Source organism: Balaenoptera physalus, assembly GCF_965194825.1.
Source record: "Balaenoptera physalus genome assembly, chromosome: 2".
Lineage (NCBI taxonomy): Eukaryota > Metazoa > Chordata > Mammalia > Artiodactyla > Balaenopteridae > Balaenoptera > Balaenoptera physalus.
In genome coordinates, this window is record NC_138883.1 from 119,092,234 (window position 1) to 119,119,243 (window position 27,010).

The 27,010-nt window shown below is 38.8% G+C and overlaps 1 protein-coding gene across 7 annotated transcripts in view; it reads right to left on the minus strand.

Annotated features, from left to right (window-relative positions):
* SIN3A (SIN3 transcription regulator family member A) overlaps nt 1–27,010 on the minus strand; it is a 66,022-nt gene that overhangs the window by 27,636 nt on the left and 11,376 nt on the right. For 5 of the 7 annotated variants that reach the window (XM_082452608.1, XM_082452610.1, XM_082452605.1 and 2 more), the window contains exons 2-9: nt 15,169–15,390; nt 10,292–10,468; nt 5,751–5,857; nt 4,800–5,082; nt 3,501–3,752; nt 2,773–2,925; nt 2,474–2,632; nt 473–562 (exon numbers count right to left, since the gene is read on the minus strand). In XM_082452608.1, coding sequence (XP_082308734.1) covers nt 473–562; nt 2,474–2,632; nt 2,773–2,925; nt 3,501–3,752; nt 4,800–5,082; nt 5,751–5,857; nt 10,292–10,468; nt 15,169–15,357 — 1,410 coding nt within the window. In that variant the 5' untranslated portion in view covers nt 15,358–15,390. Of the gene's footprint in view, nt 1–472; nt 563–2,473; nt 2,633–2,772; nt 2,926–3,500; nt 3,753–4,799; nt 5,083–5,750; nt 5,858–10,291; nt 10,469–15,168; nt 15,391–17,127; nt 17,256–27,010 lie in introns of all 7 variants that reach the window. The other 2 variants (XM_082452606.1, XM_082452611.1) reach the window with 2 other exon arrangements.

The window sequence follows — 27,010 nt, forward strand, 5'->3', positions numbered from 1 at the left end:
CTCATTAGAATCACCTGGGGAGCTCTGAAAACACAGTTAAATCAGAATTCCCATGAACCCAATATGCGATACCAAAAATAAGTATCACAAGCAATCAGGTTAAAAGTCTTCTTAAGTCCTCAACAATTGGTGCACTGACACTCCCCACTATACAGATCTGGACAGCTACAACAGGGAGTTCCAGATATCTTTTAAGAGTAATATCACGCATTTCTTTTAAAGCTTTCTTCCACCATAGCAAATGCTGTATTTTGCTGCAACTACTTCACAAAACTGAAGCAAACAATGCTACCATTTCTCCAGCTGTGCTAATGGTTCTTACAGACTGAAAGGACCTACAATTTGAAAACTATATTAAAAAGTAGAAAGTCCTAATCACCTTGATGCCTCTAAAACAAAATCTTCTTGGGGACAGGGTGATTTTCTTTGGACATTAGTAGCTAATTTTAAATCCAATTCATTCATTACTCACCTTATCAAAAAATAATGATTCCGTTCCTACACCATGTTTGCTGGCATCTGCCATAGAAGAATCCTTGAGGCTGAGCAGTTTGGGTTTCTTCTGCAAAAAAGGAAACACACAAACATGTAAGATTCAAAGAATGGGTTTCTCTGGGTTTTATTTTCTTCTTTTTGTTTTTTTTTGGCCAAGCCTCTCGGCTTTTGGGATCTTAGTTCCCCAACCAGGGCCCCCGGCAGTGAGAGGGCCGAGTCCTAACCACTGGACCACCAGGGAATTCCCTCTCTGAATTTTATTTTCGTCTCTGTTCTAAGGTTCCATCACTGACCACCACTGATTACTCATTCGCAACAAATGAGAGAATTCAAGTCACTGACTTGCCTTACATCCTAAAAAATTTCCACTCCTCTTCTCTATTTTAGATTCTCTATTGTAGATTGCCTGTCAGTTTTTTTTCCAGAGGTTCACAGATCATTATACTTCCCAAATACCCTCTCTATAAATGGTCACAGCATTACTGTGACATTAGAATTAATATCCTCACTTTTTTCCATGGGCCAAAAGTAACTTTATTTGGAACCTAACGCCATTGCATTGTCTTCCTAGCTGTGGAGGCAGAAAAGGCTGTAAAAATATCTGGAATACACAGAAATCAATCTTTAACCTTTACCTTTTTAACCGTTCAATTTAAAAATTCATTAAAAAAAAACCAGTTTATTTTCCTAACAGAAGGAATAACCACCTTGTGAGCAATATCCACTCAAACCAACTTAAGATTGCTCTTTCAAAGCAAATGAATGGGCCATACGTAACTACCAGGCAAAAATCTTACTTTAAAAAAGCCACCTCTCAACTACCTGTGAAGAAATGCACAAATGTTTGGAGAAGCAGCACGTTTACCTTTGCCACGTTGGAGTACACTCTCTTAGGAGCCATAGCCTCTGCTTACACTGACTAAGGAGAAGGTAGATAGGGAATCCTAATCTCCCAATATAGGGTTTCCACCTGGGGGTAATCCAGTGTGGGAGGAGACTAACATTGGCCTGTATCTGCTGACCTGATTCCTGCTACTCCTATAACACTCCTTCCTAAAGTGAAGAAATATAACCTATTACTATGTTCAACTTGCTTTCAAAAGGAGAAACCATTATAAACACTGAAAAATAGTTCTTCAATAGTACTTCAAAAGTGTCAACAACACCTAACAGGTCAGTCTTTGTGGTTATTTGCTTATTTACCAGTTACTTCTTACCATTAGAAATTCCTCTAGCTTTTGTTATTCTTTAACTAAATTCCGCCAACACGTCTATCTCTTTTCAGTGTTACATACAGCTTTAGGATTCACTGAAGCAACATTCAATATATACACCTAGCCCGCTCCCTAGCACAGCTGCCCCACGTCAAAGAGGAAGGGAGTGGGCTCAGCTTTCTGTAGGCAGACCATCAGTGTTTACTCTAACAAGAAACATCACGTGACAGGTCACTAACAGGAGTTGAAGACCAACCGCCCTCTGCTGCAGCCCAAAGGTCCTTCCTTGGAGATTAAGATGATACAGATAAGATCTGGCAACCCAACAAAGAACCATGGACAGGATAGGCCTCTAGACCAAAGAGATCCCACACAGCATATGTGCTTTACTCACAAGAGGACCTCAGAGACCACTGACTTGTTTAGGAAACAATTATCAAACTTAAAAATCTTCTTTCTTAGCACAAGGCAGGAAAAATTAATTCTCAGAAACCCTTGGCAGGAAACAAAACAAAAAAAAATTCGAGCTACCAGCAAAGAAGAGAGAAAATATAAAGAAAACCAGTAAGAACTCAAAAGTACAGTAATCTGAGCAATTAGCACTATTCTAACATTCCTTCACAAGCCAGATAAAAAGGTTTGCATTGAGTTTCTGTGACATACACCAACTAACTCCCAATACCCAGGATCCAACTGTCAACCCGTGAGCACTGTCCACTAGTATTGCTCCGGAAAGTCAAAATGAGCAGCTGCGCTCTTCTTACCTTCACTGGAGGGGTGGCTCCCGTTCCAGAGTGCCTGCGGATCTGGCAGCCATTCTGGCTGGGCCTCTGTGGCTTGTTGTTCAGTTGAGGTTTCTTCACAGTGCCTCCGTGGTCATTTCTCACAGAATCGACCTTCTCAGCAGTTGTTTTGCTTAAAAGCTAATTAAGACACATGAAAGAGATGAATGCTCTTATTAAAGCAAGTAAGTTTCATTTAGAAAAAAGTCTCCTTCTGATTCCAGCTTCCTAACTTATCTAAGATAACCATTCTCAACAGTGTAGTTCTAAATAAAACTTACCACAGAGCTGTTGGCATCTGGTAGGAACTGTCCAAACTCTGACAACAGATCTTCCTGATTTTTAAAAAGACGAGCCACCTGGGCATACACCTCCTGCTCAGTCAACGCTGGAGTGTAGTTTCCTCCAGCTTCCTTGGCATTCCGCTGCTCTTTCTGATAGGAAATTGCAAATGGGAAGAGACCATATTAGAAGGCCACTGTTTTGAGTGACTCACTTTTGCACACTTTCTGAGATGTCTGGTAGGGGCTTTGTATGTTATCTATTTGGGTTGCACTTAAGAGGAAAGTCTATGTTCTCAGCACCTGTTTTGGCTTCAAACTTTGAAGTTGAGAAAGGAGTGGAAGACAGTGGCTGACAATTCCTTTTGAAAACCAGGACAGTATATGTGAATGCTCAGGGGACTACTACCAACTGATAAAACACAAAATATTAGAGAAATTCCTCCTTCTATTGTAGATTAACTATATTACCCAAATCATTCTTTAAACTTTCCAGATAAATAAGCATTCATCTCACAGAGCAGTGACTTTAAAAATCCTGACCGGCTGCTACAAGGCAATTAAAGTCAGGTAAATCACACTGGCTTTATAAACACACATCACAATTTCTAACTGGTTAATTTCCAGTAAGAATTAGTGGACACAATAATGGTTATTCAAGTCTTCTTGGACTAGCTGTCCCCGGAGGGCAACCTGGTTAAGACAGGTTGAAAGGGCAACTGTCTTACCTGATATGTGTGCAAAATCTCCAGGAACGCTTTGTAGATGTCTGGTTGGCCCTGGAACCTGTTCTTGATCTTATTGACATAGTTGATGGCATGGTTAAACTCCACAGGTTGATTGTTCTGCAAGGGCGGGGCTGTTCCCAACGAGATTGTCACTGGTGTATGAGGCTGGACAGGTGGAGAACGTGGGGACGCATATGGTGGGAGTGGGGGAGTCTGCTGACTGGCTGGAGTATGTGCTTGCAGTTGGGAAGGCTAAAAAGGAAAAAGTCTTTATTCTCCTCAGGAACACAGATGGTTTAACATATGAAAGAAAGGTCAAAGTAAAGAGAAACAAGGTGTCTGATCAACATATATACTTTATTCACTCTGGCCAGGCCACATTAGCCCAACTCAAATCACACTGGGCAGGGGAGGGAAGTGTAGAGGTTCACACATTCTAATACAAAACTTCCAGTCTCCAGTTTTCTAAACACAACCTTAAAAGTGGGCTATGTCTCCAACTACAAGGAAGAATTTTCATACGCAATTTTTAAGCTCACTTGCTGAACAGGTGCAAAGAGAAGAGGAAAAAATACCTTCATTCTACATAGATCTTTAATAGCAAAAAAGACAATTCAATTGTTGCAGTTAACTTCACATAAAAAAAAAGTCTTCTAAATCAGCTCTGCCCAATAGAAAACTCTGAGGTGATGGAAATGTTCCTTATTTGCACTATCCTGCACAATAGCCACTAGCCACATGAGGCTACTGAGCACTTGAAATGTAGCTGGTGCAACTGAAAAACAAAATTTATTTTAATTAATTTAAATTTAAATATAGACATATGTGACTAGTGACTACTGTATCAATACAGTTCTAGACTAAGAACACCCCATCATCATCATCATCAACAAGATCTTCTGCTTAGCTTGATATGACCTAATCTGGTAAATGGAGTAACTTTTGTAAAATGATGACCATGCGGAAAACAGTGTAATCTGATCATAAGATGACCATTTCTGCCTGTGCTATCCAAGTACTACTACACAAAGCTGCCATCTGTTGGGACGCTCATGGGTTCAAAAAGCAGAAGTTGGGGGCAAAAGAGTCCTTGTAGGTTGTTGATGTGTTGATTTAAACAGATATATAAATATGTGGTATGTAAATGTGAGCCACTTTATAGGGATGCAACTACTGCATCTCCTCCACTGAAATTTTAACTTGTGTTATCTATCTAAGTCTTATACTAAGGGAAAATGTCAAAGGAGGGTGCTTTCTAGGGATGGATTTCACACAGTGCAGAGTTTTCCAAGTGCTCACCTTGCTGACTTTGGCAGGTGGGGGCTGAGGAGCTGGCTGGGCAGGAGCTGGGGCTGACTGGGCTGAAGGCTGGGAAGGATGCTGGGGTGGTGGTTGAGGCTGGGGCTGGATGCCATGAGTTGGAATCTGATGAACCTGGCCAGGAGTTGTCACATTCACCATGTCATTGGTTTGCACCTCAATCTTGTAGCCAGGGGGCAAGAAGGTATTGAAGCCCATGATCAAGTCAGGGTGGCCTTTGAACAGCTGGGACACACGACTAATCACTCCTGGAGTGTCGATGCTGATAAAAAAACAAATATTAAAGTGGCAAGCTTAACAAGCACCCTAGCAAGAAAAAAATCACATTCCACTAGGTTCTCTACACAGGAAAATAAAAATCAACCTGAATAGTACAAAATTAACGACACACAAAGAACTCTGAAATTCCAAAGCCATTTAGCTTCATAATCAAAGAGGCTTGGTCACAATTTAAATAGAATATACATTCATGCATGGTAACAGTCCTATCAAGCAGATACTCAGGCTGTAAGTTTAAAACTTCAATTCCCATGGAAGATCCAACCTCTGATACACCAGTATAAATCATAATGTATCTATCTACATTGTTCAGACGAGTTACTCTTTTATAATAGTGAACCACGCCAGAATATTAGTGTATCTTAAATCAATCCAAAAAGCAAGTAGCCTAATCATTACCGGTTTACTTCCCTGATTAAGTACTAAGAAAAATTTTACTTAAGAAAAATTTACCAGTATGCAGAAAACAAAGGTCTAGGGCCTGCAATTTTCATAAAGCAGTATATAAAAGCACAACCCATGAAAATAAAAGCATAACCCCCCCCCAAAAGAGCATCCTTTATCTTTCAGCAGATAAGAATAAGCTATATCCTCCTTCCAAAATCAACATAACAAGCACAAAGCTTGAGTACAACCGCGTATATCTTTTACCTCTGAGATTTAAATTCCTTCATGATGTCAAGGAAATCATTGTAGACCTGAGGCTGACTACCAAATTGCAGCTTCACTTGGTCAAGATAGGATAGTGCATCCTCCACCTGAGGCAGGGATAAATCTCAAGGTTATAAAAAGAAAGTCAAGAATTATTTTTTTAAAAATGATTTATGCCTAAATAAAATCAGCATAGTAAATGAAATAGAAATATATAGTAAACATACATAAAAATATTAAAAATTAGTATGTGTACCAGTAATAAAACTGAAGCTTAAAATAAAAATCAACTCATAAAATCTGAAGCCTTGCTTTGGATAATTTTGCATAGCATTATTAGTGAAGAATAGTCACATTAATACATCATTCACTTATTCGTTCATTTATTCATTTCACAAATATCTACTAAGCAGCAACAACATGCCAGGCCAGGCCCAATGTGAGGTACTAAGGCGTCAGTGACAAATAAGCCACGGTCCCTGCTCTACAGAAATTCATTTCACATCCAGTTGGGAATCATAACACTGTGGGGCAAGTGGGCAATCACCGAATGCCCAGAGAGCACATGGGAAGGGCACCCCTCCACACACTAAAAAAAAAAAAAACCTTATGGGGACATAAGGGAGGGCTTCCCCCAGAAGTGGTGTCTAAACCGAGTCCTAAGGATGAGTACTAGTTAGCAAAAGTGAAGACCCATGAAGAAAGTCAGAGGAAGCAGCATCCCAGACCGGACACCATCTGGTACATTTGGAAAACTAAAAACAGTTCAGTTTGGCTAGAGGATCTGTGGTGAAAAGGAGAAATGGTGGTAGGAAGAGAGAAAAGAGATAACACAGGAGAGGATGCAGGACCTAGACCCTGAAAGATCTTGTAAATCTTGTTAAAAAGCAATTTAGGTCTTCCCTGGTGGCGCAGTGGTTAAGAATCTGCCTGCCAACGCAGGGGACACGGGTTTGAACCCTGGTCCGGGAAGATCCCACATGCTGCGGAGCAACTAAGTCTGTGCGCCACAACTACTGAGCCTGCGCTCTAGAGCCGGCGAGCCACAACTACTGAAGCCCGTGAGCCTAGAGCCCATACTCTGCAACAAGAGAAGCCACCACAATGAGAAGCCCGCGCAACAAAGGGTAGCCCCCGCTCGCCACAACTAGAAAAAGCCCGCGCACAGCAAAGAAGATCCAACACAGCCAAAAATAAATAAATAAATAAATAATTTTTTAAAAAGCAATTTAGATTTTTATCATCTGCACTTTAGTATACTCAATTTGGTTACAGTGTTGAGAACGAGTTGATGCAAGGCAGAAGAGATTAAAAGGAGGTAAAACCAGTCATTGTATAAGGCTAACTCATGTGTGAACACGAGTGGCGTAAATTATAGTACTGACCAAAGGAAAAGAGAGAACTGGACAGATTCAAAAGCTTTTTAGGAGATAGAAGTAACAGGGTTTGGGGACTGACTGATTGGACATGGGAGATAAGGGAGAGGGAGCATTCACTAAATTATAAATTATTTGGGCATTCACAAAGAGGAACAAGTTTGAAAGGCTAGGAAGTTATGAATGTGATTTAGAACAGCTTAAGTTTTAGTTACTCAGGAGACATCTAAGGGAACTGCCTACTAGGTGTACCTTACATACTCTGGGATTATTTTTAATTATATAAAACATCAAGTTTAGGAAAGTTTCACAAGTAAACATCTGATTTGATAAGCACTACTCTTGTGATATATTGTGAAATAGAACATTCATGTTCAAATAAGCCATTAAACAGTATTCCAAGAGTTGCCCAAACTTCCACTATGGCCATGGTTAATCAGAGCATTTCAGTGTTGCTAGAGCACAGAGTGTATACTAGGTCAATACCCACTCATCTGATGGTTGGTCTTTCGGTAGTTTAGAAATAACTTGACAATTTTTGTTGGAATTCAATGGACTATTTAATTCATATTCAGAATTTTCCATATTAAAATGGTTCATTAATGACCAAATTGATGGAACTTAAAACTCACTAAGTTTGCAGAAGAAACAAAGACTCTGGAAGATATTTAAGAATAGCATTCACAGTCACAACAGAGGAGTTATCAAAAATAAACAAATACACAAAAAATTAAAAACAAAAACAAGCACTCTATGGTATAACATAATTAATACACAGAGGGAAAAAGTGCTGAAACCTGAAGGAAGGAAATTATATGTGATGTGTGTGTGTTTGGAAGAAAAAGGTACAGGTCATAATGAACCACTGTTTAAATATTAGTTATAAAATAACACTACACTTAAAAAAGCCAGCATGACACCTACATTATAAATAGAAACCTGCATGTAAGAATAGTGAGGAAATCCTCTAGTTACCTGAAGTGTAGTACAACTCTTTATAAAAGCACATATACAGTTCTAGGAATCACAGCTTAGGAAAAAACAACTTGGAACTAGTCATTTGAAAGCTGCAAGTTTAAGGAGGCACTTGGGGAGGCTCTTAGATTCTGCTGATGAATTTTCCTGGCTCACTTCAACAGGCATTTATTAGCAAGGTCCTTAACCTCCTAAAGTCCACAATCTTGTTGGGGAGACAAACACAAACAACTGTAAAGAGAACTTGCTAAATATGTGCCAAATATGTATGCTACTGGCATTCAACAAATAACTAAATCACACCAAACATGCCTCAAATTATTCAAATCTTCCTTGTCATCAATCTGTCAAAGACAAAAAAGAAAGTATAGACAATGTTGATGCTTGAAATAACCTAAGTGTTCTCACTGAACACTTCCTTATTATAGAATATAAATGATTTATTGAAGTTGATTCAAATGCTTATAAAGCATTTTAAGACTGATCCAAAAATGGCAAGCAATGTGAGAATACTGAATGAAATTACATGGAGGCACAAGAAAGCATTTTACCTCTCCTCATTAGAAAGGAAATTCAACAAGTTATGCCCAGGAATCACATTCAAGAGCTTGTAACTAAAAGAACAGAGCAAGAAGACCTAACTCTACCTGTGACTCACTCTATAACCCCAACTCTAAAGCCCTTTCATGCTTCCTTGACAGCTTCTGTAAAACATACAAAGCACACTCTATATACTTATACGCAAGTGAGGAAAGAGAATAAAATAGGTGCTATGCCTTTGATAGGACTGACTGGAAAAGGGATACAGAAATAAATATATTTTTTTGTTAGTTTAACAGTAAGTTTATAAGCTCTTTTGCAACATTAAGGTATTAACTGCTGAATACAGTATTACTATGGAATTAAGTCACACCAAACCAACTTTAAAAAAAATATTTTCAGGACTTGGTGAAGTGCTAAGTCCATAGCAATAATACATTTTGGTACACAGCCACACTCTACAAGCAGAGAGTAAAAATGTTTTAAGGAAAACATCAATATAGCTTACAAATATTTTCCCAAAGACAGAGCCCAGAGTAAAGTTACAGGCCCAAATAATTTGTACTCTCTTTAAGAACTATGCTTATGTATAATCAACTCTTAATTACTTAAGCTAATATAGACAGAGTAAATTTTACAAAATCCCTCTATATAGCTTAGCTTTGGTGTGCTTTTTATTTATGTAACATTTAATTTCCTTAGGCCAATATTAAAGTTCCCGAGAACCCAAACCAATGAGGGCAGGAGTCAGGGAGAACTAGATTAAGTATCAAGGAAAAGAGAGGGCCGAAATATTTGCTACACAAATACATACTTCAAGGATATACTGTTCATTCCTACTTACAAGCTACTCGATATAATTAGTCTGGTATGACCAAAAAAGATCCAACATCTTATCTCTTTATAGTTCTTTAATTTTATATTTCTTGCACTTGATTCTAAATTTTATACAAATGTGAAACTAGAAGAAAATGAAATCTGGAAAACTTGTTACCACAATCACACGTTTTGAAAAGTAACACTCAACAGAGAGAGAAGGTTAGCTGGGAGTACAAGCTTCACTTCTCCACAGATGCCTCATGAATTTCAAAGTGGTGAAAACCTACAGCATATACTCAGCAGATCAGATGAAAACACTGACACTTCATTCACAATAACAGCCTTTCCCAAACTTCATAAAGGTTCCCCCAAAGGAGCATGTGTTTTACTAAGGATGGACTTGATGATCCCAGCCAATTTAGCTAGTCATAAACAAGAATAAAAAGATTAAACCATAATACCAGGCCCATTAACTATACAGGACTGTAGCCAACTATGTGTATGTTAATAAAACCTTATTCCACGCTAAGAACTAAGAGTTCAAAAGGAGGCATCCAAAAAATGGACTTTATTTCATACGAAAATAGCCCCTCAGTCCTGGAACGTTTGAATACCATGCATTCATACATTCCAAAAACATTTCTTGAATGTATTTTCTGGATCAGGCACTGGTGCTAAGACAGCAAATCTAAGTAGGTTTCAAAACAAAAACAAAGTAAAACTTCTTGTGATTCAACCCCCCAGTCTACTGTTAAAAGTTGTAACACCACTACCAATAGGCTGAAGCCAATGTTTCTTGCTAAGAGAGAAATGGAAGGAGTTGAATACCACCTTGAGCCTCTGAAACTGCTGCTGTCCCTGCACTGGTGCAACTGGTGGAGCTGGATGAGCATGACTCTGGACCACCTGGCCTCCATGGGGCTGCACAGCTGTTGGGTGATGATGGCTGCTATGAACTGCTGCTATGGTGGGCCCATGACTGCCGGAGCTCTGTGGAACGGCTGAAACCTGGAATGGACAAAATACAGATAAGAAGCTTCAAGCTTTATGCATTCTTCCCCAGATGCCTCTAAAGAACATGCACACATATCTTTGCATACACAAAGATAATCAAAAACTCAAATTTCCCACAAAAGGGAACTGGTGAAATAAATTATAGCCCACCCAGATTACAACAGAATTCTGCAGCTATTAAAAATTATATAGCTCAGCACATCTCAAACGATCTGTGGTAAAGGACAAGTTTTTCTTTTTTCTTAAATTCCAATCCATCATAGACCACTACTTTTATAAAATACAATAAAAATGAATTACTAGAAAAGTGAGATAAAAAAATACATAAGCCCATAATTTTCATTACTAGGTTTTACAAATATAAAATTACAATGTCCAATTGCTATAAAAGTTTCTAAACACACTCCATGTCTGTACTTATCTCATTACAGACTAGTATGAAAGTATTCACATCAGCCATCTGTGGACCACAGTTTGAATAGCACTGATATAGATGTATATATATCATTTAACATTTAAAAATGTTCACAATCCATAAATTGAATGTATTGAATGTGTTGCATATGGATTTAAACTTTTAACTAATTTTTTAAAAAGCACATTACAAAGCAGTATATATAATACACTAAGGATAAATTAGGAGTTTGGAATTAACATGTACACATACTATATATAAAATAGATAACCAACAAGGACCTACAGTACGGCACAGGGAACCATACTCAGTATCTTTTAATAACCTGTAATGGAAAAGAATTTTAAAAAGAATATATATATATATATATATATATATATATATATATATATTCTTTTTCTGTATCACTTTGCTGTACACCTGAAACTAACAAAACACTGTAAATCAACTATACTAGAATAAAAAAATTCTTAGTCAACACTCAGAAAAAAAATACAATTAAGATTTTAAATCCTAGACAACAAATATATAGTAAAATGTTAGCATTTTATCTTGTGGTAGTAGGATTAGAGAAGATTTTTATTTTGTTTTATTTATGCTGCTTATCCTTACCTGCTACTTTTTTTTTTTTTTTTTTTTTTGCCACACTGCACGGCTTGCTGGATCTTAGTACCCCTACCAGGGACTGAACCCGGGCCCTGGCAGTGAAAGCACTGAGTCCTAACCACTGGACCACCAGGGAACTCCCTTATTTGCTACTTCTAAAATTAAAATTGTAAAATTTCTTCCAAATTGTTGGTGGTTTGGCCTCAAACATATTTCTTTTCTATTCTCTCTTGTCCTCTTATAAGTTTAGGAGTAAAATAAAAGCACAAGCCCCTTTCCTTCTATTTCTGTTGCAAGAAATGCTGTATAAAATTTCCAAAGCTTTTAAAATCTTCCTATTTCAGAACTGTTAATCACTGCAGAAGACAACTAAGGACAATATACTTGATTTGCCACATCTCCAAAATAAGGAGACCAAATAACATGACACCTTAAAAAAATGTAATAAGCTGTGTACTACAACTTAAGAGAGAATGTTTTTTTCCCAAGTCCCCACAGATTTATAAGGATTACCCTGGGCAGAGCGGAGGGTGGGAAATAGAGCAACTATTTACAAATCCACAGAAACAATAAACATTAGGAGTGAAAAGAAACTATTTAGACAATTCTAAAAGCTCTAATATATCTCTCGCAAGAAGAGTTATTATTCTGAGCTTCTATATTCCAACATGCATGTGTTGGACAGGTTTTTACAAGACTTAATTGGAGTTTATAAATACTTGAGATGGCTGGTTTTATAAGAGCACATTATAGTTTCTAGTATAGGAATAAATGTAACTGTCCCCAGTGTAGGAAAAAAATCCTGAACTAGTTCAGATAAAAGTAATCACCCAGGGACTTCCCTGGTGGTCCAGCAGTAAAGAATCCACCTTACAATGCAGGGGATGCAGGTTTGATCCCTGGTCAGGGAACTAGGAGCCCACATGCCTCGGGGCAACTAAGCCCGTGCACCACAACTACTGAGCTCCTGCGCCTCACCTAGAGAGAGAAAACCCGCATGCTGCAACAAAGAGCCCATGTACCGCAATGAAAGATCCAGCGTACCACAACGCAGCCAAACAAATAAATAAATACATAAATAATAAATAAATCTTACAAAAAAAAAAAAGTAATCACCCAAGGAAAACACGCAACTTTTCTTTCCTCTAAGTCCTAACCTAACGATGTGATCTGTGGTAGTCCTCCGACTGCTGCACCCAGCCCCATATGAAGGCACTAGACTGCTTCAAGGGGGACTCCAAAGGAGGAGTGACACCTAAGGAATTACCATTTCCTATTTCACCTGGGTTTCCCTCTTCCTTGATTGTTTTCTTATAATAAATTCCTAGAAATGGAATTGCTAGGTAAAAAAATAACTAAAGAATCTGACACAAACTGTCAAATTGCTCTCAAGGAAGATTATGCCAATTTATGTTCCCAGTACCAGCCAAACCTTTTTATTTTTATTTTTTTAATTTTTACTTTATTTTTTCTGGCCACACCACATGGCTTGTGGGATCTCAGTTCCCTGACCAGGGACTGAACCCAGGCCACAGCAGTGAAAGCCCGGAATCCTAACAACTAGGCCACCAGGGAATTCCCGTGCCAGCCAAACCTTTTTTAAAAGTCACTAATCATTTAGGTAGAAGAAGGCCTCTCCAGACTAGTTAAATAAATTATGGTTCAGACTGACCTGGAATGGAATATTATAAATGCAATGATTTTTTAAAAACTTACTTGAATCTATACATATATTCAAGTGGAAAGTTGTCCACTATATATTAAGTGAAAAGAACAAACAGTAGAACAGTGTACACTGTATGGTCCAAATTATGTGACGAGAGAAGTGTATCTAAATAATTAGGCAGGTAAATGAACATATGCTTCTATATGCATACAAAATTTTGGATACCCGAGAAATGCACCAGTGGGATAAAGTCTGAGGTGTCAGAAGTCACATTATATCATTTTTCTTTAAATGGTGATATTTACTTTCATATAATTAAAAAGGGCAAAACACAAATTTCTTCCATTTTTACAGAACAGAGTGAACAGACAAGAGATGATCAGTTGTTGATCAAGATATGCAATGACAGGAATATAGACTGCTATGTAAATATAAATAAATTGGTACAGCTTTGGGACTTCCCTGGTGGTACAGTGGTTGAGAATCTGCCTGCCAACGCAGGGGGACACAGGTTCAATCCCTGGTCCAGGAAGATCCCACATGCCACGGAGGAACTAAGCCCGTGCACCACAACTACTGAGCCTGCGCTCTAGAGCCCGAGAGCCACAGCTACTGAGCCCACGTGCCACAACTACTGAAGCCCACATGCTCTAGCGCCCGCGTGCCTCAACTACTGAGCCCACGTCCCACAACTACTGAAGGCTACGCACCTAGAGCCCATGCTCCGCAACAAGCCACCACAATGAGAAGCCCGCACACCACCGCAAAGAGTAGCCCCTGCTCGCCACAACTAGAGAAAGCCCATGCGCAGCAACAAAGACTCAATGCAGCCAAAAAAAAAAAGAAAACAAAAAACTGGTAAAGCTTTGAAAAACAATTTGACATTACCTGCTAAGGGTGAAGATGTGCACACCCTATGACCCAGTAATCCCCCTCCTAGACACTCAAGAAACTTCCTGCTGTGCCCTCAGACCCGCTGAGTGGTCTGCAAAAACAAAGAGCTTGCACCAGGATGTAAACCAACTACTTCACACAGTTGTGCTTCACAACTAAGCACACTGTTTAATTCCACTGCCTTTTTAAATTCCTATAGCAAAACCCTCTTGATAAAAAACGTAGTGCATTGACTTACATTCTGTTGCAAGCTTGTCTTGTCACTGTGAATTGCCACTGTGAGTACCACTGCACTAGGAGAACCTAAGAACGTTCACCACAGTTCCTGTCTAACAGGAAAAGTCTGGAAACAGCCTGATAGTCCATCAACAGAAGAATGGATAAATTAATTGGATATATTAATATAATTCATAACTAAGTGAGACTGACTCAATTGGTCACATACTAAATATGGATAAGTCTTAGGAACCACACACTGAGTGTAAAAAAAACGTGAGTCAAAGAAGAAAATATACGTTTTCATTTATATACAAGTTCAAAAATACCCAAACTAAACAACTTTATTGTCTAGAGGTATAAACAAAATGATTTCATATAGCACAGGGAGTTCTACTCAATACTCTGTAATGGCCTAGATGGGAAAAGAATCTAAAGAAGAGTGGATATATGTATATGTATAACTGGATATATGGATATATATAGTGGATATAGTGCATATATGTATATGTATCACTTTGCTGTACACCTGAAACTAACACATTATAAATCAACTATACTCCAATCAATCAAAAATAAATAAATGATTTTAAAAAACTAAAGAAAGTCAAGGGAATAATAAACCCAGAGTTCAGATTAGTGGCTACCTCTAAAGGGAGGGAAAAGGAAAAGGGATCAGGGAGAGACAGTGAACTCCAAAGGTCATGACAACATTTTTTTTAAAAAAATGTGCGTGGTAAATACACAAGTGTACATTGTTTACATTATTTTTTATACCTTACATATATCCCATAAGTAAGTTTTTTAATATCTGAATGTTTAATAAAAATTTTTTAATTGGGTAAAATCACCAGTGTTCCTCTTTCACCCCTAGTCCCTTGATGGGCTCCAGTTTACCTGGTAACTGGGTGTCACAGAGTACTGAATTCCTGTGGCTGACTGCATGGTCTCAGACACCGCTTCATACACAGGAGGGGCAGGGGCAAGCACCCGGTGCTGGTGAGGAAAAGCCTCTGTGCTACCAGGGATCCGACGCTGCTGGGCCGCATACACCGGTGACTCCTGGTCATCCAAACGTCGCTTCATTCTGCACTCATGCTCAGGGATGCACTACAAAACCTGCAGAAATGAAAAGCAATGACATGCAAACCAATTCGCACTCCAATACAATGTGTACAACCAGTCACCCAAACTGGTATAAGCTCAACTCCCAGAATCGATGATTATCTACTTCATCCTAGAGATAATCACTGGGTAGTTTTGTGCATGCTGGTGCACACACTCCCAACAGTGGACAGATTATCATAACTGAAAGACAAAATTTAAATAATAACATAGTTTGAATTACTCTGGTACTACAGAGTTGAAAAATAACCTCCAATTTAAAAACACAAAGATACACCTTTCTTTATTCTCTAGTTTTGTCAAGTGTCATCATCCCTAATGTTAATTATATTATTCACATGCTATAAAAACATTCAAGTGTTTCTTCCTAACTCCCCTCAAAAGCTAGTACTATAATTCCCGTCTACTTTTTAAAATATGAATTGTTTCAACAATTAAATGGTATCATGCTAAGAACACTAGGCCAGGAGTAAGAGGACAATGGTTCTAGACTTGGCAATTTAAGAAACTATGTACACCTCAACAAGTTCCTCCTTCCGTGTGAGTTTGTTTCTCCAAAAATAAAATAAGGTTGAAATAGACCACTGCTAAGGTTTCTCCTGACTCTAACATTCTTTAATCCTAAAGTGATTCCAGAATCCCTTAGTTTAATAATCCCCCTGTAGGGGAACACTTCCTTTCCTGCAGCACACAAAAAGTCTAATAAACACTATGGCCAGGAATCCAGATGGGTCTTTTCAGAGCTTTTCCAACATCGGTACCATTAATATAAGTATATCAATAAGAAAGAATGCTCCAGTCATCCAAAGACAAAATAGGGCCAAGGCCTACCATTTTTTTGGTCACAAAAAAATCTTTAAAAAGACACCACTGCTGTGGTAAGATTAAAAATACAGTAACATCTCACAAGCCACTCCCTCTCCACCTAAAGTAAGGCTCTTCTTAAGACTGGGGGTGGGGGGCTTCTACCTACTTTCTACATCCACCCATACCTTTTTTCTTCATTCCCTGGGACCGTGCATGCTCTGTGGGGAAGCAGTCCTCACAAGGACTCCTCAAGGCTGCTTCACCCCTTCTCCGTCCTCATCATCATCCTCGCCGTCATCCTCAACCTGCCTGCCACTCGAATGCTCAGCCTTGAAATAGTGTCTTGGGTTTTTCTCACACCTTACAAACCTAAGTTAGACTCTGACACAGGAGCACAACTGTTTCATTTGCAAGCCAGCCATTTTCAATATTATCTTTCTGTAAATCGCAAGCTAAAATATCCTTTCTGTTGACTATAACTTATTTATTTATTTATTTATTTAGCCACGCTGCGCGGCATGTGGGATCTTAGTTCCCCTACGAGGGATCGAACCCGCATCCCCTGCATTGGAAGCGCAAAGTCTTAACCACTGGACCACCAGGGAAGTCCCTACTGACTATAACTTTAGATCAAAGGACTAAGTCTCCCAAATTTCTATGAACACTCAATCTCAACCTACTTGGGGATAAGTCTAATAAATGGACAAGAGTGAAAAGTCTTAAAGACTTTTTGGCTGCTACTTCTATGTATACCCATGATCTAGATCACAGTTTGTTTTTGGGTTCCACTGGCTTGAAACTTAGATGCTTAAACACATCTGAGATTAATCTCTGGAACCAAAAGCCACTCAATACCTCATAAATGGAAAACCAAATTTAGATCAGAAGAGCACAGCATAGGACTATGGAAAAAAACTAAAGTACCTGTCAAGGCCTGGATTCTAGTCCAAACTCTGAGTCGAAGCTGTGTAACTTTGGTCCTGCTTCCTTATTTGCAAAAGGATGTAATTAGACTACTCTAGTGATTGCCAAATGCTGGTCTGTGGACAAGTCTATAGGAAAATGAAAAAGAGGGGGAGAGGGGATTGCAGTGAGTTTTTCATAGGTTAAGTATTAAAGAACTATGCTTTATTCTGAGATCATGTCCTATCTTTTAGCTATTAAAATATCATTTTTCTTTTATAAAGTGACTGTGATTCTATAAAGTATTTAACTTCATTTGCCTCTACAGAGTTTGCCTTCCAGACCATCTCTATGACACTATAGAGGCCACCCAGGGTCTGCACTTTGTCTGAACTATACTTTACTTCTTTAACAATAACCACTCTTAATTCTATTCCCTAAGTGGTTCTCAAATCAATTGCTTCTTCTCTAGCCATACAGACATGCCCTCATTTCGAGACCTTATCATCCCTTACCTCAATTGTTACCAACACCCTCCAGCCTCTCTCCCATCTAGTCTACCCTCTACACTGCTTTCAAAATGGTCAGCCTCAGGACTTCCCTGGTAGTCCAGGGGGTAAGACTCCGCGTTCCCAATGCAGGGGGCCTGGGTTTGATCCCTGGTCGGGGAATCAGATCCCACATGCGTGCCGCAACTAAGAGTCCACATGCTGCAACTAAGAAGTCTGCATGCTGCAACTAAGGATCCTGCATGCTGCAGTGAAGATCCCACAAGCTGCAACTAAGACCCAGTGCAGCCAAAATAAATAAATAAAAAATAAATATTAAAAAAAAAAAAAAAGGTTGGTCTCAAATGCAAATCCAATCCAGCTGTAAATCCATCATCTTAAGTGATGGCTTCCCATCACTTAAGAAAACAATCCAGGAATTCCCTGGTGGTCCAGTGGTTAGGGTTCGGCACTCTCACTGCTGAAGGTCTGGGTTCAATCCCTGGTCGGGGAACTAAGATCTCACAAGCCACGCAGCATGGCCAAAAGAACCCAAAAAAACAAAAACAAACAAAAAACTCCCCAAAACAAAACAACAATAACAACCTAAATTCCTTAACTTAGCCTTCAAAATTCTTCCTTACTCACTGGGGGTACAATTTAACTTACCAATTACATCCTTTCAGTCCCCACCCTATCATCCAGGCCTGTCAAGTGTCTTCCCACTCCCCTAAACAAGCCTCAAGTCTATAAGCTTCAAGGTACAGTCCTTTTCAACTCTGTCTGCATTTCCCACATTCCAGACACTCATCACAGATGCTCAAATACTGTACATGCAGAAGGGAAAGATAACTAATAGTTAACATAATAACAGCATATATTGAATGCCAAGCACCATCCTATACAATTTACCAATAATAATTTAATTTAATCCCTACAACAACCTTATAAGCAAGGTACTACTATTCTCTATTTTATAAATAAGAAAACTGAAACACAAAGATTAAAATTGCCCAAGGTTGCACAGTTAAAAGGCAAAGCTGGGATATGAATCCACAAAATCTGTCTCCAGAGCCTGGATTCTTTTTTTTTTTTTTTAAATTGAATACAGAAGTATATCCTTTTTAAAAAATTAATTGATTTATTTATTTTGGCTGCACTGGCTCTTCGTTGTGGTGTTCGGGCTCTCTCGTTTTGGCGTGAGGGCTTCCCTAGTTGCAGTACGAGGGCCCTAGAGGGTACAGGCTCAGGAGCTGCAGCGCCTGTGGGCTTAGTTGCGGTATGTGGGATCTTAGTTCCCCGATCAGGGATCGAACCCAGGCCCCCTGCATTGGGTGCGTGGAGTCTTAACCACTGGACCACCAGGGAAGTCCTCAGAGCCTGGATTCTTAACTACCTCACTGTCCTGCCTCACACAGAAGAGGAGAAAACAAGGAGGAAAGAAGAGTTCTTTTACTGATTTAACACACACATGCATTGAGCAACTTCAGCTTTAACGTCTCACACACTTAGCTCATTCATCCTTTCTTCAGCCTCAACCCAACAGCAGGAATGCTTTGGCAGCACTCATTCATTCAGTTAGCAAATACTTAGGGAGCAGATATGAAGGTGGTAGATGATCTCAGCCCTTGCCCTAGAAAAGCTTAAAAACTAGTTGGAAAGACCATATACAGCCTCACTAGTATTCAAAGAAATATAAAGTAAAATGATTTCCCAAAGGAAATGCCAAAAATTAAGAGAATGATGCTATTCAGTGTAGGTGAGAATGCAGGGAGACACTACTGGTGTAAGTTTTAATTGTTATAGACTATTTGGTTGGCAACTTGCAGGCTTTTAGTAAATTTTTAAATTAAATTGAAAATGTGCATACCCTTTAATCACCTAGCAACTCCACTTCTAGGTCTCTATCCTATACATCTGCCAAGTATATTTACTGCAGCAAAGTATAAAAAATTTAAATGTCTATCAATAGCTAAATAAACTTGATCCATCCATATTAGGAAAACTTATGTAGCAATTAGAAAGATTAAGGTTCATCTACAAGGAAAGCTGTCCTGGACATAAGAAGTGAAAAGAATAAGCTACAGAATATATACAGGGTGATCTCAACACATACACAAGGTACTCTTAAGATTTGTGCGTTTCACTGTATGTAAATCTGCATCAAAAGGAAAAGGCTACAAACAAGCATTGAACTCTAGATAAGGAAATGCATGCTCAGGTACTTAGACGAAAGTGTAAGGAATTCCCTGGCGGTCCAGTGGTCAGGACACCACGCTTTCACTTTCAAGGGCCTGAAAAAAAGAAAGTGTACTAATGTCTGAAATGTACTTAGAATACCATCAAGAAATCAGTTTGGATTAATATATGGAAGAATGGATAGATGGATATATGATAAAGGAAGTACTGTAAAAATGGTAATGGTAAAATCCAGGTAGTGTGTATATATGTGTGACAACTATAAAATTACATCAAATCTTGGGAGGAAAAGCTAACAATACAAACTAGTTCACAAGTGGTACTAATAAGCACTAGAAACTTGAAAGGGAGAAGAAGTGTGTACAGTGAGAAAGAGTCTACGGAGAAGGTAAATGTTTAGTTATATCTTGAAAATTAGGGATGGATTAGGGCATAGGGGGATACAGGATGAAATTAAAATATTACAGTAACTTTGGACTTACAGGCAATAAACAGCTATTTAAAATCTTTGCCAATTCATTCACCCCACAAAGAATTCCCGAGTGCCAGGCCCTGTGCTTAGTGTTGGGGCTCCAGCACTGAATAGGACATTTCCTGATCCACAGCAACCAAGTCTTCTATATCTAACTGCTATTAGTTGATGTGCTCCTCACAACAGTCCTGTCACATGAGCACACCCAGAAGCCTCCTATTTAGAGGCAAACTAATATTCAAAGAAATTAAGTGACGTTTTCAAGGTCACATAGCTGGTTAAAGCAACAAGACGGTAGATAGACTCTTTCTCCTTGGAATACATGATCAATCTGGAGTAGAAATATAAGTATTTGAATGCCAGATGATGGAGCCACAAGAGTCAGACAGAAAACTACTTTCAAGCCCTGCTTCAGCTGACATGATTTTCGTCTGCCACTACGGTCTCCAACTGTTTCAGATTTGAAGCTTACCCTGTTATCAAAACACTAGTCTAAGAAGACGGAATTTAAAAAGCCAAAAAAAAGGCACTTTGAGGGATAGAAACTAGTAAAGAGAGACTAATGTGAACAAACAATGGCACAGAACACTACATAGTCATCTGGCCATGTGTTATAATAAAAAGTGGGAATAGCTCCAAATCATCATGCAAAGAAATCATAATTCCCAAATAAAGTAAGTAGAGCAGGATAATTCTGATATTGCAGGGGAGTATTCTGGAGCAGGGCAAGACAACTGACGAGCGAATGTGACACGTTTCGGACAAATGTTAGAAGGGCAGAGGTAAAAGCTAATCCTTTCAGAACAAGAAAAATAAAAACCAACTTTCTAGTTTTACAACCTAAATGTCTTTAATCACAATAAAGAGTTGGCCTCCTAGAAATCCAGACATCTCTCCATAATTATTAGAATCCAAATGGAAAATCCAACTTTAAAGAATCTTTTCATTTAAATTAAATTTCACAAATTGGCTTAAATGGAAACAATAGAATTATTTCAGTCAAGATAAGCTCAAAGTAACAGTGTGTATGGAACAAACCACCTTATTATGGAGGGTTTTAAGTCTACACGCTACTTTCTTTTTGAAATGCATTTAATTTATGGTTGACCCTTTAGTGCCTCTTGATTTTGTGTTGATATTATCTTGAATTAGGCACACTTTAAAGTTCTTTTATTTATATAATAAAAAAAAAATCTGAAATTATTCTCTTCCTGGTGCTTAACATCACATGAAATCACATAAAACTGTGCCCTGGCCAGTTTATTTCAATGAATACTCTTGAAAAAATGGAAGGCTTCTCTTCAAAAGCAAAGAAATTTTTATCAAAGCATTAAGTGAATGTAATTACTTCAACCCAGTAAAACTGCCTGCCATAGTCTACTTCAAAATCTGTCCAAAGATCCACTTCTGGATTTAAATCTGCTAGAAAATGAAAAAAGTGTTCCAGAATGAAAAAGTCAATCTATTTATATTTCCCATACTACTCAGAATAATCACTCAACAAAATTAACAACCCCTTCTTCTCAAAACACCATAATATCTGATACCCAAGCCTCCCCTGAAAGTAGTTTCACATTCTTCTGATGAGGTGGTCCCCCAACCTGGGGAGATTTTGCCCCCAGGGTGCATTTGGCAATGTTGGAAGACATTTTTGGTTGTCACAATTCCAGGAGAGGGGTGCTACTAGCATCTCATGAACAGAGGCCAGGGATGTTGCCAAACATCCTACAGTGTACAGGATAGCCCCCCACAACAAAGAATTATTCAGCCCAAAATATCAATAGTGCCAAGGTTGAGAAACAATGTAATATAATGACAATCCCATTTGACATATACCTTTTGTGAGCTTTGGTGGAGTTACGTCATACTACAGTGTGACAACAATTTTTAACAAGGTGACTCAGGACAATTATTTTGTATATGCAGACAATAACACTGCTTTCTTTACAACATGTGATTCACCTTTAACCCTCAGTGTACCACAAAAACTTATCATTACATTATCATTTATCATTTGGGCTAAAAACACCTTTATTAGAAATTTTAGTAAGAATTTAGGACTTGCCTGGTGGCGCAGTGTTTAAGAATCCGCCTGCCAATGCAGGGGACACGGGTTCGATCCCTGGTCCGGGAAGATCCCACGTGCCGCGGAGCAACTAAGCCCGTGCGCCACAACTACCGAAGCCCACACGCCTAGAGCCCGTGCTCCGCAACAAGAGAAGCCAACGCAATGAGAAGCCGGCGCACCGCTAAGAAGAGCAGCCCCCGCTCGCCACAACTAGAGAAAGCCTGTGCACAGCAATGAAGACCCAACACAGCCAAAAATAAATAAATTAATTTAAAAATAAATTAATTAGTTAATTTAAAAAAAGAATTTAAACAGCAAATACAAATTTTTATTCTGTATTTTCCTCATTTTGAAGATATAAATACCCAAAACAGGCACTATTCTTTACAATGCAACTGACTAGTCATCAACTGTCATGGATGAACTTGGAACATAGCCATTCTATAAACTTTGATTCTAAATTTCAGGTAAATCTCCAGTAAAGTTCTAGCTTATTGTCACTTTTGGGTTTTGTTTTTTTTTTCCCCCTCACATGATCAAACACAACTTTGAAAACTTACTTCTTAATTTTGCTGAAGAGAGGACGATCATCTTCTATGCTCCACAAATGCAAGCATTCTCAGTTTTAGACTAATAAATACCAATTAAACTATCAATCCAATGATTTTTCTTTTTCATTTCTACATGTTTCCTTATAGTCACCTCCGTACACACACCTGTCTTTGGCATCTGTCCACTTACAAACCACATCATGTAAGTTTTGGTATAAAAACATCATAAAAGATGAAAGAACACCATTGTACATGCTTTTAGCAAATTGGAATGGTTTGGATTCTTGTTGAAAATATTGCACTCTGGGGACTTCCCTGGTGGTCCAGTGGCTAAGACTCCACACTCCCAATGCAAGGAGCCCAGGTTCAACCCCTGGTCAGGGAACTAGATCCCACATGCCACAACGAAGATCCTGCATGCCACAACGTAGATTCCGGCGTGCTGCAACTAAGACCCGGCACAGCCAAAGAAAGAAAGAAAGAAAGAAAGTATTGCATTCTGAAGTCCTTCCTGTTGAATGATTCCTCGATGAGGACATCATGCTCCCCGCCCACACCCCGCCCTCAGAAATATATTGTCCACTCATAAATTCTTCAGTTTGAGAAAATTCACCTAGGATATTGTCACCTGAAGACTCAAAGTCTGCAGCTTGGCTTATACAATCAATTCTACCATCATCATTACAGCCTACAGTGTTGCTATCTGCTGCAGTGCTTTCATCTATTAGTTCCTCTAATAACTGTGAAACGTCTTCCTCTGTTAGTTTTCTTCTCTTTGCCATTACTGGAGGAAAACGAAAGATTACGGGTTATCAAACATGTTGAATGAAAACTTAAAAAAACTGTAAAAATAGTAGTGTAAAGAACTGTCATATCCTTTTCACCTCAAATGGTAACATCTTACATAATGTTTAAGATGGCATCCCCCAACTTCTTGTACACTTTCTTGAAAGATGCTGTAATGCTTTGGGCAAAGCAGTAAGAAAAGTGAAGTAGTGATGACTTATTTTACTACTGCATCATCCTTCTAGGCAATTCATCATTCTTCCATTTTCTTATTATTTGTTTTTTGGGTTTTTTTTTTTTAGCATAGTTGGGAATAATTGATGAGTAATGATAAAGTAATTCCTAAGATGATAAAAGACCAAAACGTTTCAAGATATAGGATAACTAAGATCATCAATATCCTACAATACAGGTCAGATGTATAAGCGGTAATAGCTAAAATGAGTTTATTCCATTAAAAAGAAAATAAGTAAATTTTCTCTTCGTTCTTCTGAAGACCTCTAATAAAGAATAAAGTCATTAAATATAAATCTTTACAAGTAGTTAATACTGCTCAAAAAGAAACTCAAAAACTAAAATTGGGTCTGACTGACACTGATGTTATAGGTAGAATATGGACAAGAAAATATTTGGTTCAATTCAAAAGATATTAATAATTATATCAATGTTCACATTCTGATTTGATCACCGTACTATGGCAATTCTTTGTATTATTTTTTGCAACTTTTTTTAAGCCTAAAATTATTTCAAAATGAAAAGTTTAGGGACTTCCCTGGTGGTCCAGTGGTTAAGACTCCATGCTCCCAATGCAGGGGGCCCGGGTTCGATCCCTGGTCAGGGAACTAGATCCCGCATGCCACAACTAAAGATCCCGCATGCCACAACTAAAAATCTCATGTGCTGCGACTAAGAACTGGTGCAGCGGCTTCCCTGGTGGCACAGTGGTTGAGAATCCGCCTGCCAATGCAGGGGACATGGGTTCGAGCCCTGGTCTGGGAAGATCCCACATGCCGCGGAGCAGCTGGGCCCATGAGCCACAACTACTGAGCTTGCGCGTCTGGAGCCTGTGCTCCGCAACGAGAGAGGCCGCGACAGCGAGAGGCCCGCGCACCACGATAAAGAGTGGCCCCCGCTCGCCGCAACTACAGAAAGCCCTCGCACAGAAACGAAGACCCAACACAGCCAAAAATAAATAAATAAATTTATAAAAAAAAAAAAAAAAAAGAACTGGTGCAGCCAAATAAATAAATAAATAAATAAATATTTTTGGAGGTTTTTAAAAAATTAAGTATTAATAGTAAGGGAATATAAAAGAAAGAAATCATTGTGTATACCTATTCTCAAGGACATTAACATTTAGTTTGTGTGACAAGGTTTCTATAAACTAACTAGGAACGGTATAAAACAACAAGACTAAGTGTAACGGAAGATACACTAGCTGAAGCTATAAAGAAAGCATTATAAAGAATAGAACGCAAGGTAGTTCTTAAGATGATAGGTAGATGTGTCACTCACCTCATACTGCCTCTATCCTATTAGCTATATTTCTGCCCCTACACAGACATGGGCACACAAACCTTTAACCATCTTTGTATCCTCCACCGTGCTTAGCATAGTGCTTTGCTGTGATGGAAACCAAACCCTTCATTCACACATGCATGCATCCTCTAATATTTATTGAGCACATACTATGTGCCAGGAACTGTTCTGGGAGCTAGGGATATAGATGTAAATAAAACAAAACTCTCCTCCCTCAGGAAGTTTACATTTTAGTGGGAGAAATAGACAACAAGATAATAAACAGTGTTCAGCATATCAGACAGTGACAACTGCTAAGAAGAAAAAGCAGAGAATTTTTGAAATTTTAGGTAAGGGTGACCAAAGAGTACCTCAGTAATATAAAGTAACTTTTGAGTAAATGAAGTAAGGAGTTACCCATGTGGAAATCAGTAGAAGAACCATTATAGGCAGAGGGGACAGCAAACGCGAAGACTCTGATATACATATGTGCTTGGTATTTTCCGAGAAAAGCAAATAGGCCATGTAGTTGGAGCAGAATGGAGGAAAGAGAGACTAGTAGGAAATGAAGTCAGAGAGGTAATGGAGTTGGGGGTAGGTAGGGAGCATACCGTGTTTGTTCTCATAGGTCATAATAAGAACTCAGACTGAAATGGGAAGCCGTTGGAGGGTTTTAAGCAGAGAATCACTTGGGTTGCTATCAATGTTAAGAACAGACTGAAGAGGGGCAATAACAAAGCAGAGAGAACAGTTAAGGTGCTACTGATATAACCCAAGCTAGAGATGTTAGTGGCACTCACTGCTGTAGTTGGGGGCTAGGGGGTGGTATCAAGTTGGTCAAATTCTGGATAGTATTTTGAATATAGAGCAAATAGTATTTATTTGCTGATAGACCACGTGTGAAAAAGAGAGAAGTCAAAGATGCCTGTTAGATATCCAAGAGGAAATATGAAGTGGGCCCCTGGATTTGTTCATCAACAGTACAAAGGAGAGGTCCCCAGGGAGAGACAGAAATTTGAGAGTTATCAGTATTGTTTAGATTTTGGAAAGCTAATATGGTGCATAGTGTAGCTCTCTATAATCAAGCACATTCACATTTCTGCACCAAGTGGGACAGCGTAGAACAGGTTGTCCCCCTAAATTAGTTGTGGAACCAAACTTACCAAAAAACAAACAAACAAAAATTCTTGCATTTCAGAGTTGCAGATAAGAAGAGATTGTGGCTCCGTATATCCTTCAACAGCCTGCAAGTCAATAAGCCTGGCACCTGGAGGATACCAGCAGGACTGAGGAAACATCCATTGCCACGAAGATGATAAATACAAGTAACATGCAGGCACACACACAGAAAAGGGGGTGAGGAGTACAAAAGCAAAAGAAGGGAGGGGCAAAAAAGAGATGTATCAGTTAGAAATTGCTACCGATAAATGCCTAACTAATTTTGAAGCCAACTGCCAACTAAACAGAGGTATCCTCTAGTTAGCAAACTTTAAAATGCCATTTGAATTCAGGCTGCAAACTACTTATCTATCACCTGTGTGCCAGCATTGTCCTAGGCACTGAGGCTATCAAGAAAGTAAAGTCCCAATCTAGATGAACTGTGAGCCACTGTATAGCTCTCCCTGACGAAAACCAGTATCAGGTTGTTGACCTGCAAATACACAAGGACAAAAAAAAAAAATCTGCATTTGGTTATAACTGACAACAAATCCCACTGGGCATGTCTTTCGTGTGATTTTTTGTTTTTGTTTTTTGGGGGGAGCATGTCTTTTGAAGAAACAGACCCCAAAAGAAAGTTACAAAACTAAAGAAAGTCAAAGGT